General features: G+C 36.3%; 1 protein-coding gene across 7 annotated transcripts in view; it reads right to left on the bottom strand.

Moving 5' to 3' along the window:
• Nucleotides 1–14787, bottom strand: part of magi2b (membrane associated guanylate kinase, WW and PDZ domain containing 2b) — a 105367-nt gene that overhangs the window by 77779 nt on the left and 12801 nt on the right. For 5 of the 7 annotated variants that reach the window (XM_051884420.1, XM_051884421.1, XM_051884419.1 and 2 more), the window contains exon 2: nucleotides 3642–3758. In XM_051884420.1, the coding sequence (XP_051740380.1) occupies nucleotides 3642–3758 (117 nt within the window). The other 2 variants (XM_051884422.1, XM_051884423.1) reach the window with 2 other exon arrangements.

Genomic DNA, 14787 nt, shown 5'->3' with positions numbered 1-14787 from the left:
TTGCAAATTGTCTAACAGCTTAAGCAAGGTCTAAAATGTAAATTAAAAACAAAATTAAGCAGACATCATTTCACACAGACAAGCACACTTGTCATGATGAATAGTAAACAGTAAAGACTGTTCTATAAACCCAGTTATGAAACTAATAGTGACAGTGAAGACACTTGTGAAATGAGCCATGTCAATGCAGCGATCTCCAGCTGAGAGTGAAGTTACACATCAGATATCTAATGTACTGTAGTTACACCTTGTGTGGCCATGACCAGCAGGATTCAACTCTGAAAGGCCTGAAACAAGAATGTGAACACAAACGCTTCTAGCTACACAAGCCCAAACTGATGCATCATTTCATCCCAAAATCAGTCACAAATTCAATGCACAGTGCAAATGCATGTCGCATTCTCAGCTCTATAGCAGGCACTGGCACATATGGTTCAATGCCAAAGACATTGGATAGTGTGAAAAATTAAGGTCAGTAAATAAAAATTACAAGTGAATGATTTCTAAAGAGCCGGAAAACTAACCATGAAGAACACTTTTCTGCATCGACACGGAGGAGAACAAAAATCTATACCAATTTTAAACCACCATGTAGTCTAATAATATCCCGACGGCACCCATTTCTTACTTCTACTACAATCAAACTCTATATGGCATGTTTTTAATAAAGCAATGCCATCACATTCAGTTACCTAGGTCATGTTCTAACTCTCCTCCTCTGCTTTAACATTCACGAGACAAATGAACAGTTTAACATCGCTTTATCTTGTCTTGTCTCTTTCAATTCAGCCTCCAAAACATCTCATAGCAAGCTGTTCAGTTACACTAATGACTCTCAGTATGGGAGAAATAGCTCCAGAAATACACGCTCATGACTGCGCTGCACAGGCATAAATCAAAGGCATCATTTCATCCAGCCGGTTGGTGATTGTGATGTGTTTGTGCACCACTATGGAGGGGGAGGGGGAAACATCAGCAGGCCAGCCTGGAGAGGAAATGGTGGTTGCCTTGGAAACCCTAGACTGAGGAAGAGAGGGAGCGAATGAGAGAGAGAGAGAGGAAGGAAAGGAAGAACAAGTGAAGTGGGTGAGGAGAGTTGACCGGAGCATCGTTGTTTCACAATTTGTTTTGATTTAAGGGAAAGAAGATGATCTATCTATCTATCTATCTACCTACCTACCTACCTACAACCCGAATTCCAGAAAAGTTGGGATGTTTTTTAAATTTGAATAAAATGAAAACTAAAAGACTTTCAAATCACATGAGCCAATATTTTATTCACAATAGAACACAGATAACATAAATGTTTAAACTGAGAAATTTTACAATTTTATGCACAAAATGCATGTTTACCATGGTGTAGCATCTCCTCTTCTTTTCAAAACAGTTTGAAGTCGTCTGGGCATCGAGGTTATGAGTTTCTGGAGTTTTGGTGTTGGAATTTGGTCCCATTCTTGCCTGATATAGGTTTCCAGCTGCTGAAGAGTTCATGGCCGTCTTTGACGTATTTTTCATTTAATGTTGCTCTAAAACCTTTATATACCTTTCAGCATTCATAGTGCCTTCCAAAACATGCAAGCTGCCCATACCGTATGCACTTATGCATACACGGCGTCCATGATTTCCAACAAGAATGTCAAATTTGGACTCGTCTGACCATAGAACACTTTTCCACTTTGAAACAGTCCATTTTAAATGAGCCTTGGCCCACAGGACACGACGGCGCTTCTGGATCATGTTCACATATGGCTTCCTTTTTGCATGATAGAGCTTTAGTTGGCATCTGCAGATGGCACGGCGGATTGTGTTTACCGACAGTGGTTTCTGGAAGTATTCCTGGGCCCATTTAGTAATGTCATAGACACAATCATGCAGATAAGTGATGCAGTGTCGTCTGAGGGCCGAAGACCACGGGCATCCAATAATGTCTCCGTCCTTGTCCCTTACGCACAGAGATTTCTCCAGGTTCTCTGAATCTTTTGATGATGTTATGCACTGTAGATGATGACATTTGCAAAGCCTTTGCAATTTGACGTTGAGGAACATTGTTTTTAAAGTATTCCACAATCTTTTTACACACTCTTTCACAGCTCTGCCCATCTTTACTTCTGAGAGACTCTGCCTCTCTAAGATATCCATTTTATAACTAATCATGTAACAGACCTGATATCACTTAACTTAATTAGTTGCTAGATGTTCTCCCAGCTAATACTTTTCAAAATTTCATGCTTTTTCAGCAATTTGTTGCCCCCGTGCCAACTTTTTTGAGACCTGTAGCAGGCACCAAATTTGAAATGAGCTCATTTTGTGCATAAAATTGTAAAATTTCTCAGTTTAAACATTTATGTTATCTATGTTCTATTGTGAATAAAATATTGGCTCATGTGATTTGAAAGTCTTTTGGTTTTCATTTTATTCAAATTTAAATAACGTCCCAACTTTTCCGGAATTCGGGTTAGTTCGTCCGTTCGTTCTTTCGTTCATTCGTTCGTTCTATCGCTACAACAAGCCATAATAACCAACTTCAAATAGGCAGCTAACTAACATTAGCGACTGCTGCCTAGCTTACCTCTGCTAGCCGGCAAAATCTCAACCTTGCCTGTCGCAATATCTTGATATCTATTAAGATTTGGGACTGACAGCATCAATCCAGTCCAAATGTGTGGACTAATGAGCGACTCAAGAGAAATAATCCGGGTTAAATACAAGCTGACAAAAACACACTTTGTAAGTATTGTACGTTTACTCCACAGATGTCTCAGTGCATTACTGTCAACACATTTCTGTTTGTTTTTACAAAGTGAGGTACGCGTCAAATTTGTTACGTATGATTTCGAAACACTGCTGACATTCCTGTCATTTACCTCAAACTAGAGACTGTTGCTTTCCACAAAATTATAATTTTTCTCATTACGTCTAAAAAATACATTCAAAGTGCTTTAAACCAAAATAAGCCATATTGGTTCTTTCTATCTGGTTGCATCATACATTCAGATGGTACCCAGACATATCAGGGAGGGTTTGTCTCCATGTCTCTCCTATAACACCCCACACAACAATAACAACTTCCACAATATTGCAGGTTAGCTAATTTTAGCTGCGAGTACCTTTCCTCACAGAGCTCATGGCAGGTTTGGAGAGCCATCAGGAAATAAACACAAGCAAACAGTTCAGTCAACCAGCACGTCCCCACTCCCTTTCTAATGTGACAAACAAAAGCTCCATTAATACAAATACTACCAAAAAGACCTGTCCTAACTAGGCACAATGTGACAAGCAATTTTTCTGTCCACACTAAATACAAAACTGCATAGAAGCTGTTTAATGCATAGTCATGAAGTGCAGAATTTTGGACAAGTTAGATTTCACAGTGGGCGGAGCTACTGTGCAACACTACAGAAACCAAAAGATCATCAAAATGCCCTGCAGCTTGCTGACTGTTGCAGTCAGATGGCAAAGACCGCTTTTATGGGTTGTCACATATAACTTACTGTTATTGCATCACATCTGGTTCAGACACTCTGGAATAGGTTCCTCATCAGGATCATCAGGACCACCATATTTATGGATATGAAAAAGATCAATACTATTTCCCAAGAGTAAAAAAGGACTCTCAAAATGTACATGTAGAGGTCACTCACACGGCACAGTCCGGAGGTAGAGGTTGTCACGTATGATTTGCTGAAGCTCGTGGTCCACTGAACCTTTCTGGAACCGTAGGTTGAGATAATGGCGGAGATCTTTATCTACAACACCTCCTGTAAAAGGTAAATAAAAAACACAAAGTAAGTTAACTGATAAATGCAGAACCTGAGATACCCCTAAAAAAGTTAGTGTGTTGTAGTTCCCCCCTAATTTCGTGGCGTTTGCCTGAGAGGATGTACAGGCCTGTTGGTAAGGTAGGGTTAGGTAGCAAACAATAAATAATAATATATATATAGATCAATGACGTGACGCGTTACTAGATCACAACTAGATCTCTTTTATTGAACCCAAAAGGTTTTAATTATATTTTGCTACATATAAAGGTATTTTAAAGATTTTGAAGTGTCAAAAGGTCCTTCGGTTTAACCGTCCAAAGGCCAATACAGCCATTTCATTTGAGATTAAATTATCTTAAAATGAAATAAATGTATATATTTATACATTATACATCATATATCAACATATTGCAAAATGGTATTAAAATTATTAGAAGTCGTTGCATTGTTATGATAAAGAATGTCGGGAAAAATGAATTTCATTAATGTTATTCGGAGTAACCAATATAAAGGGACCATTTTGGATCAAGTCATGCGGTCAATATCATGTGACAAGATGTGACATCATTCAAACACCTGCACAGGACCACATGGTCGTGAAGCAAAGTAAGTAACTCTCTCTTAACTATTTGAAAAATTCATGTTTTCACTTGCTCATACGCATGTCCCAAAACATCAGGTCATTCGGTACAACCGCTATAAAACATGGAAAATGTTGTAATATTTTAAAAACTTGTACTAAATATAAAATGTTTGATTGTCCTTTTGCCAGCTAGCTAACAAGCTAACTAGCTATATCAGCCTGTTAGCATTGTTTGAAAATATTGTCATTCGGTATAACCAAAAGTGGCATTAGGTCAAACCGAGATATATATATCTCGGTTTGACCTAATATAATATAATATTTTTTGTTTTGTTTTATCAAAGTTGTTTGTTTGAATGTGAACTGGTATGTTTGAAAGAGCGGAGTTCCACAAGGTTCACTCTTAGGTCCCTTCAGACACTTCATGAAATCCCATATAGAGCACATGTCACTTAGCATTAGCACGTCCCATTTGTTGAGCCTGAAGTTGTCACATTCATGCAGCTGAATTGGCTTCAATGGTTCAGTGATATGATGATTTAATATGCATAAATGTATTTTATCACAAAATGATTCCCTAAAGAATCACTTTACTGATGCATCCAACAGTCTGTGTTGTCTGACTTGTGTTTATCACATAGCTAGTCATCCAAAGGTACCCTAACAACATCTTGAGCAAGAGGCACAGAGGGACACTAAGGCAAATGCTGAAAATAAAATGTAGCTTGAGAACTTGTGCTTTGTACCATTTCTCTAAGGTGAACAAAGGACAGAAAAATGACAAATCATCTCAGGCTACTGTGCCTCAAGAGAGCCAAGCAGCTCTACCTTTTTTTCCTGCTCCAATCATAACCTTGACCATTCGGCACAGCTGAGCATGGATACATTGGGATGCATGCTTGGAAATTCAAAAATCCAGCACACATTTGTGTGTGAGAAGATCCTTTGAGAATAAAAGCATCTGGCATGAACCTGCACACCATCTCACAGGTTCAGAATACATTACATCTCATTGTCACCGGTTAACAAAGGCAAAAACCTGGTACTCCAAAATCCATTCATGGAAGATGTCTAAACCAGTCTTCCTTTCTAATATCACCATAATTCCCATAAAGCTAAAAGAATCATTATTGTCAAATTTTTCTTTTAACAAATCTCTGCATGACATTGTGAGTGGAAAACGATGCTCAAGTAAAAAAAAATGCAACAATCAAGCTTGCACAGCTGTTGCGGCGGAAAGGACATACCGGAATACCGTCACACCATTCCAGGGAAATAACAAAAGGAAACATCTCACAAGACTTCTCCATTCAGCAATCCTAAATAAACATCTCACTTGTCATCATCCATTATTTTAATAATGGCCTTCTCCTCCCCCTCTTTCCCATAAAACAACTGTATCCCAATCGTAATTCCAGCGGTCCAGATGATGTGCTCCTCTGTCACTAGCTTGGATCTACTCACCCCTTCCAAAATCCTTTTTGCTATTCCCCTTTATGCGTTCAGTCCCATTTTTTAACTAGTCCTTTATATATCAATGGATGCAGCAGTGATGGAGTCTCCCGTTCTGCAGCTAATTTAATCCAGAGGAGAGAGGGAATGCAGGAGGAGGCGGAAAAGAAGAGACGGAGTCGTCGACAGTCAGGAGACAACAGAGAGAGGGAAAAAAGGTTCTGCAAGCAGAGAGCCTATCACAATGAAGCCTGTATTCTCATTTGCTGGGCAGATAGTGAGGTCTGATATCGCCCCCTGACTGCAAACAACGGTACTGCAATGGATGAGGGAGAGTGTGCGTGATACAGATGCTTTTGGACACACCACCAAAAAGGCCAGCTTGTTCACACCAGATGCTTCCTGCTAGTTGGCATCGTGTGAACTTGTTGACCTTGTGAACACATCAGTGTCAAGAGTGAAGACGGCAAGTAGCAGCGCGCACTCTAAGAGCACAATGACCGGCCAAGTCTAGCTGGAAATGAATAGGCTATTTAAAAATGACTTTAAGTGTTTTGTCGGGGTCTCAATAGCATTACCCTAAAATTAGTAAGTTATACCCTTTGCCTACAAAGTAACATTAAGAAATTATATTAAAGTAATATATTTAATTATATTAAAGTAATATATTTAAAGAAATATAACTTTTGTTATAAGCAAAGTTATATTGCTTAACAAAACATGAATCATTATATTAAACATCATATGTTTTTATACATGCTTTACTGTATATGGGTCATTGACGAATAAGGGTTTTAAAAGTTAAAAAAAAAAACATAATGGAGATATAATTAATTTTGAAGTTTTATTAAGTGTTAACAATGAGATTATGTGGTTTATATAATCAATTAACACTGCTTTTGCCATTCTTGATAGACAAAATTTGTCACCAAAAAGTCATTCGGTTTAGCCAAAATTTCGGTTTTACCGAATGACACTTTTGGTTATAACGAATGACAATATTTTCAAATAATGCTAACAGACTGATATCTAGCTAGCTAGCAAAAGGACAATCAAACATTTTATATTTAGTACAAGTTTTTAAAACTTTGTGTTTTATAGCGGTTGTACCGAATGACCTGATGTTTCGGGACATGCGTATGAGCAAGTGAAAACATGAATTTTTCAAATAGTTAAAAGAAAATTAGTTACTTTGCTTCGTGACCATGTGGTCCTTTGCAGGTGTCTGAATGATGTCACATCCTGTCACATGATATTGACCACATGACTTGATCCAAAAAATGGTCTCTTTATATTGGCTACTCCAAATGACATCAATAAAATTAATTCTTCCGGACATTCTTTTTTATAACAAAGCAACGACTTCTACACATAATTTTAATACCATTTTGCACTATGTTGATATATGATGTTATAAAATCATGCCAGAATAAAAAATATATACATTTATTTCATTTTAAGATATTTTAATCACAAATGAAATGGCTGTATTGGCCTTTGGACGGTTAAACCGAATGACCTTTTGACACTTCAAAATATTTAAAATACCTTTATATGTAGCAAAATATAATTAAAACCTTTTGGGTTCAATAAAAGAGATCTAGTTGTACTACCTTACATACTTTGGATGTCATATCTTTCTTTTTTATTATTATTAAGGCCTTTGGACAAAAAAAAAATGACCCGTCACATCACTGACCCATGTATAGGCATGTTCTGGTGTCACGCTAAATCTTAAGACATTTTAAAGACCCCATAAAATCTAAAATACATTTTTGGTGATTTTAAGCCATGTTTAGTAGGTACAAAAATATGGGAGAACATTAAAATTTTTCTTTGTTTTATTTAGTTTAAAATTGACTGTTAAATGTTTAAAATAACAAAAATTATCATTAGAAGCATAAAGAAGCAGAGGAATTTTATTGGACTCAGACTTTTTGGACTGTATTTGCTAATGTACAATAAATTGACAAAAAACTTCTAGTAAATATTAAAATTATTTAAATTCTTTAATAATATTATTTTACTGTCTCTGAAGTGTTATTTCATGAAAACTGACTTATCTTTTACATACAGGCATATACGTTTTTTTTGCTCTCTTTTTAAGCACCAGCAATATATACTTACTAGCTATAGACGACTAGCAATGGCAAGAAGTAAACAGTGTTGGTTAAGTTAAAAAACGTAAATTAAAACTTAATTTAAAAAACATAATCAATTACTAGGTACTAATTACATCTTCAACAGAATAATTAGATTACTGTACTTATTACTCTCTCAAAAAAGCATTATTTATTAATGTAACGTAACTAAAGGTTAATTAAAAAGGTTAAATTTCCTATGTTAAAAAGACATAACATTTGCAGACTATTTAGTTTTTAGGTATGAGTACGTGAAATTACATTAAAAGAATATTCTTGAAAAATGGCACATCTGAAATGGCAACAGTGATAGGTTGACAAGCTCACTACTGTCTTACACACTGAGAACATTGACAGTAAACTGAGATCAACATTTTGCATGGAAAGATTTGATATGAGTGTTTACAGGCTTGCATTTCAGAGTGTTTAAAATGTATTCTGGTCATCGAGTAGCTTGAAATTCTGATTGTTTGGAATGTGAGGATGAAAATTATACAGCAGATAGGAGTAACAATAACCCATAGTTATGGTGACGCAGAGGTGACCTTGATATAACCCTTTAAAAATGAAATTTGTGTGGGTGAACGAAAAAACAGCAGCATCCAAGATGGTATGTGAAAAATCTGCACGCAACGGCTGCGGAGAAAATTATTAAGTGCTGAAATTGGGTTGAGGAATGCACAGGAGGCATTTCAACTGATCTCAGATCACTTATCTTGTTGCTCGGCCTGTGAAAAAAGAGCCATATCTGCTGAGAATACATCTTCATGACTCAGTCAATATTACAAGGATAGAGTCTGAGGTCACAGCGGAGATTTTGTGGAGGAAGACAAACCTTTGACTCATGAGAGAACACGGTCACTTCATTTGTCAGCACGACGGATGACACAGTGGGCAAAGGCATGACGTGAGGGTGAGAGCGAGTCGGACAGCTGTTAAAAACACTCTCTCTTTCTCACGCTCTCACTTTCTCTCAATCCCAGAGGACGCCGCTTTGTGTCATCTCTCAGCCACTTCTCCACAAGTGATGACAGATGCTTGTTGATTAACCAGTCAATAAATTCAAAGACACACATACATAAACAAACAGGCACAGATATGAGACGGGACATGGTGATCATGCATGATCGGGTTTAGTCTACATAACCTAAAGAGGTCTGTATGGAGGCCCGTTTCTGTCTCAGAGTAAAAATAAAAAAATAAATAATAATAATAATAAAAATAATTCTGAGTCACATTTTGAGACACAAAGTCACAATTACAACAGGAAGTACTCAATTGTGAGATATAAATATTGATATAAAGTCAAAATTACAAGATTTGGTCACACTGTGAGATATAAAGTCACATTCTGAGATATAAAGTTGTTAAATATAGTCACATTTGAGATATTGGCCCGGTTTCACAGACAGGGCTTAGACTAAGCCAGGATTAGGCCTTAGTTCAATTAGGGTATTTAAGTAGCTTTTATAAACGTACCCTAGAAAAAACATTACTGGTGTGCATCTTGAGACAAAACAATGGCACTGACATATTTTAAGATATGTCAGTACAAGTTGCTTTCAGTTAAAACAGCTCAAATATGCATTTTAGTCTGGGACTATCTTAAGCCTTGTCTGTGAAACCGGGGGTTAATGTCACAATTTCTAGAAACTAAGTCATAATCATAAGATAAGTCACATTTTATAAAGTCACAATTACAGGAAATTCATAATTATGAAAATTAAAAACACATTGTGATATAAAGACTCAATAGCAAAACAGTCACATTTTGAAATGAAATTTAAAGTCACAATTATGAGAAACAAAGTCTCAATTGTATAGTATAGTATAATATAGTCGTGTTGCGAGATAGTCACATTTAGAGATATAAAGTCACAATCACGATAAACAAGTCACAATTATGCAATATAAAGTCACATATTGAGATTTAAAGTCACAATTATGAGAAACAGTCTCAATTGTGAGATGTTGTGTTGCAAGATAGTCACATTTTGAGATATATTTACAATTACAAGAAACGTACAAGAAACGTAAAAACGAAAGTCATAATTACAAAATATAAATTCACATTGTGAGATATAGTCACAATCACAATAAACTAAGTCAGAATTACATGATATAAAGTCACATATTGAGATTTAAAGTCAAATTATGAGAAACAAAGTCTCAATTGTAAAATGTTGTGAGATATAGTTACATTTTGAGATATAGTTACAATTATAAGAAACTCAGTCATAATTACAAGATATAACGTCACATTGTGAAATACAGTCACAATCACGGAAACTAAGTCGCAATTACACGATATAAAGTCACATATTGAGATTTAAAGTCAAATTGTGAAAACAAAGTCTCAATTGTGATATAATGTTGTGTTGCGAGACAGTCACATTTTGAGATAAAGTTACAATTACAAAAAACGAAGTAATAATTACAAAATAAAAAGTTACATTGTGAGATATAAAGTCACAATCACGATAAACTAAGTCACAATTATGCGATATAAAGTCACATATTGAGATTTAAAGTCACAATTATTTATCAATTGTGAGATATAGCCGTGTTGCGAGATTACATTTTGAGTTACAGTTACAAGAAACTAAGTCATAATTACAAGATATAAAGTCACATTGTGAGATATAGTCACAATCACGATAAAATAAGTTACAATTATGTGATATAAAGTCACATATTGAGATTTAAAGTCAAATTATGAGAAACAAAGTCTCAATTGTAAGATGTTGTTGCAAGATATAGTTACATTTTGAGATATAGTTACAATTACAAGAAACTAAATCATAATTACAAGGTATAATGTCACAATTACGAGAAACAGTCATAATCACAAGGTATAAAGTCGCAGTTATGATAAACTAAGTCACAATTATGAGATATCAGGTCACATATTGAGATTTAAATTCAGAATCACAAGAAACAAAGTTACAATTACAAGAAACTAAGTCATAATTACTAGATATAGTCACATTGTGAGATATAAAGTCACAATTACAAGAAATTAAGTCACAACTACCTTTATTTTTTAACTCTGTGGCAGAAACAGGCTTCCATGGGTCTGACCCACAATATCTTCCAAACGATATGGTTAATACTCTCTGATAAGGTGGGAATATGTCACCATATTGATTTGTTCTCACTGGAGAGGAGGTTAATAAAACATTCCAATGAGTTTCAGCAGTTTCTTTTTGACAACATAATCACAGCTGACACCACTGCCCTCGCTGAGGACAGCTGAGCACCGTATCGATCGCCTGAAAGTTTTCCTCCCGTGGAAAGTTGTTTGGTGCTAGAGGCCTTCGGCTCAAATAGACTGAAGCAGAGAGCCGTGATAAAGCTCTGGACATAGAGAGGAAAACCACGTGTGATGCCAGCCAAGAATCAATATCTCCTATTCGCTACCACCGACTCCTACGAGAGGTCAGATTCTACATCTTCTTTGAGCAGATACAAACAACACACAATATTCCTCTCTCAACTCTTTGTTTCTTTCTTCAGAGGCAGAGATATCCAATCACTGTGCTTCTTACCTCTGTTTATTTCATTTTAGAAAGCTGGACCATTGGAGCTGTGGCCGAGTAGCCTGGCACATTAAGCCATTGGTGCTTTTGTGGGTGACATGGGTTTGAATCTGGCTCTTTTTGCTATCTATATCAATATATCAATAAAAAACAAACAAAAAGGCCAAATAAAATTAGTTATTTTAATTGGTTATTAACGCAGTTAATAACTAAAAAAAAAAAAAAAAAATAGTACATGCCACCTTATTTTGTGCACTCTGGTGCCGACCCTGGGCACAATGTAGCTTCAAATCCTACAATCAACAAAAGGATGGAAAAATGACCCAGACAGCTGCATTTGAACTCATAAGGCATGACATCCTTTTGTCTTTTTGACTCAAACAATCCACATTAACAACTAGGAATCCAAAACGCATAGCCAGAGCTATCAATCTCTTCCCTTTGTTCAATGAAGAAAGGAGAAAACTGCTAATTATGGTTCTGAGATCTCGGTCTGACTCACTTTGTTTGTCCTGTGACGATGATTCACATTACAAAAATCACTCACACCTCTAACTGTAACAACCCAAAGGCAGCAAAATTATGTTTATGTGATGACACATAGCAATGTACAACAATTTGAAGTGTATAAAGTGCTGGAACCAACAACTAAAATATGATAACTATTTTCATGTTATGACCTATTTAACCGATACAAAAAAAAAATCGAACACTAAAAATTAAAATCAACCATTTTAAATGCTACAAGTAAATTTAGGCATCACAACATTTTATACTAAAGTAGTTCTAGCAGGTCTTGACCGCATTACAGTTCCATTTCACTTCGCCAAATGATTTCAGTTATTTCAAAAGGTCCTTACAGCCTATAACAGCAAAAGAAACAAAATCCACAACGACACCGACCAAGAAAATATATATAGTAAACTATAGGATGAAAATGACAAATTAGTGTCATGGTTTTTCCACAAAATACGTTTTATTGTGTCCTAACTGCGCATCCTCTCTTGCGCGCGCGCTCTCTCTTTCAAACGTACACACGCACTGTATAACGTTAGTACGGACACACACTCCCACAGAAACGTTTTGTCAGCGCTGCTCTGACGAATTAATCAGTAAAATGACTCACCAGCGAGGTAATAACTGTGCGATTCTTGAGGTAGATAAACTTATAGATTAATTTAGCTATTAGTAGAGACAGTGCTGCCGTGAGAGAGGCACAGACACTCAGGTAGGCTAATTCACATATGCTCTCGCTCTCTCTGCGTTAATAACTGTATCAACGGTATTATTCTGCTATGAAGGCTCAAGCCTCCGTTACTAGTTTTGAAATGACGTTTTGGAATTAGCAACGGAGGCTTGGGATGAGATGCGTAAGAAATTAGTCTCACATACAAGAGTGTTTTAAGGGCAAAAACCTGACAAATGTCTTGAAATACACAATCGAAACAGTGTCTTGAGGTGTGGTAACCATAGTATAAGCGGAATAATTGACTCCGGGCCGTTAAATTCTTAGATAATAATGCACACCCGAGGTGGTAATGCGGCCACGAAAAAAAATAAAAATAAAAAATCTAACACTAAAAACTAAAATCACTTACTTTAAATGCTACAAGTGAATTTAGGTATCAAAACATTATAATGTACAATACAAAAATATTAATTTGGAGATTTGCAAAAAGATTACATTGAACTGTTATTAAAGGTGCAGTAAGCAATTTCTTAGAAACACTGTTAATATTTGAAATCGACACCCAAACAAACACACTCCTCCCTTCATTGCTCCGCCCCCCAAAATAACAAACACGTAATTCAACACAGGCAACAACAGCTGGCGCATCAGACAGTCTGCTCAAGTATGGATGAATCAGCTGTGTTTCAACAACAACAGCATATCTTGATTCTGTGAAACATAGCAAAAACCAATGTTACTTACATATCGAGCAGGAACAAAGCAACCTTGGCATTCATTTTAAGGCCTTCCCTCTCTCTAACATCTCTCCATCACTGGAAAGCTTTTCCAATATTAATGTGTATCCTAACGTTTGTATGATCGTAACCCTTCTTCTTCCAAATGCATTCCTCTGATCTTTTCTCTTTGGCAATATCTCAACTATGTCTGTTTATACAGTCTTTCTTCAAATCTCCCTCTTGCTCACGCTCTCTCCTCCCCCATCATGAGTGGATACGCCCCCTACTGCTGATTGGCTACAAGAGTGTTTTGGCTCTCTGTGGATCGGTCCGATCCCCTTTGTTTTTTCTCCTATTTACACAGCCAGGACTATGCACACACACAAAACAGACAGCTAGCAAATATTCACAGAATTGTTTGTTTAGGTGTTGATTTAAATTTTCAACAGCGTTTCTGAGAAATCACTTACTGCACCTTTAAACGAGTGTTACATGGCGGCAAAGGTAATCTAAAGTTTAAAGAAGTGGTAAAAAAACATTGAATTGAATGAGGGACGCAAATCATATTTAGGGATCAAAATATCATATAGAATCAGAGGTGGGCTCTTTTTTGACTAAGGCAAGTAAGCAACCTTCAGTTTTAGTACTCCAGACCAGAACACAACCAGCATCTGACTACAGACACAACAGGAAGATAAAGATTTAATTTATGTCATCCTGAAAAGTAATGAGAAAATGTCTATGATGTCTGTACCCCATCAAAGACTTTGGTCGGAATTAGCCTTTTTGAAAACGAATGAGCCTTTTCCTTTCCACTGACTCTACAAAAGATCTTGATGAGCTCAGGTTGGTTCATCTAAATATAGAAATTGAGTCTTTGTGCGTCACTTCAAGGTTTCCATTCCTAAAATTACGACAATGAGAAATTTGGCCTGGAACTTTAAGTGGTTAAAATAGAGATACTGAAAAGAAAAAAAAAGGACAGGAACTATGGCAACCAACCCATTTTCAGAAAGTAAATGATATTATTAGTGTTGATTCCTATTGCTTATACTTCTGGTTTAGGGATTTGAACAAAACAAAAGTATTAAAGTTCTTAGCGATCTTCTAAGTGATTTTTGATAGACGATATATGCAATAGTTCACTGTTTTTGTTTGTCAAGCATTGCTTGAATGATTGGCCCTTGATGCATAAAATCAGGCCCAGAATTTAAAAGCAATGATGTCACGTCAAATATGTGTCTTCGTCATGCAGAATCATCTGGGACCCTGTCCCACCCAAACGGTGCTGCAATCTCCCACCATCTGCTGAAAGAAGGTCGGTTATTTTTCCTCAAAAAACATCTTGAATTTGCATGTTGCAATATGTGACTTCTCTATGACCAACACTACTGGCCTAATTT

Source organism: Ctenopharyngodon idella, chromosome 24, assembly GCF_019924925.1.
Source record: "Ctenopharyngodon idella isolate HZGC_01 chromosome 24, HZGC01, whole genome shotgun sequence".
NCBI classification, from domain to species: domain Eukaryota; kingdom Metazoa; phylum Chordata; class Actinopteri; order Cypriniformes; family Xenocyprididae; genus Ctenopharyngodon; species Ctenopharyngodon idella.
This window is presented reverse-complemented; position numbering and strand designations above follow the sequence as displayed.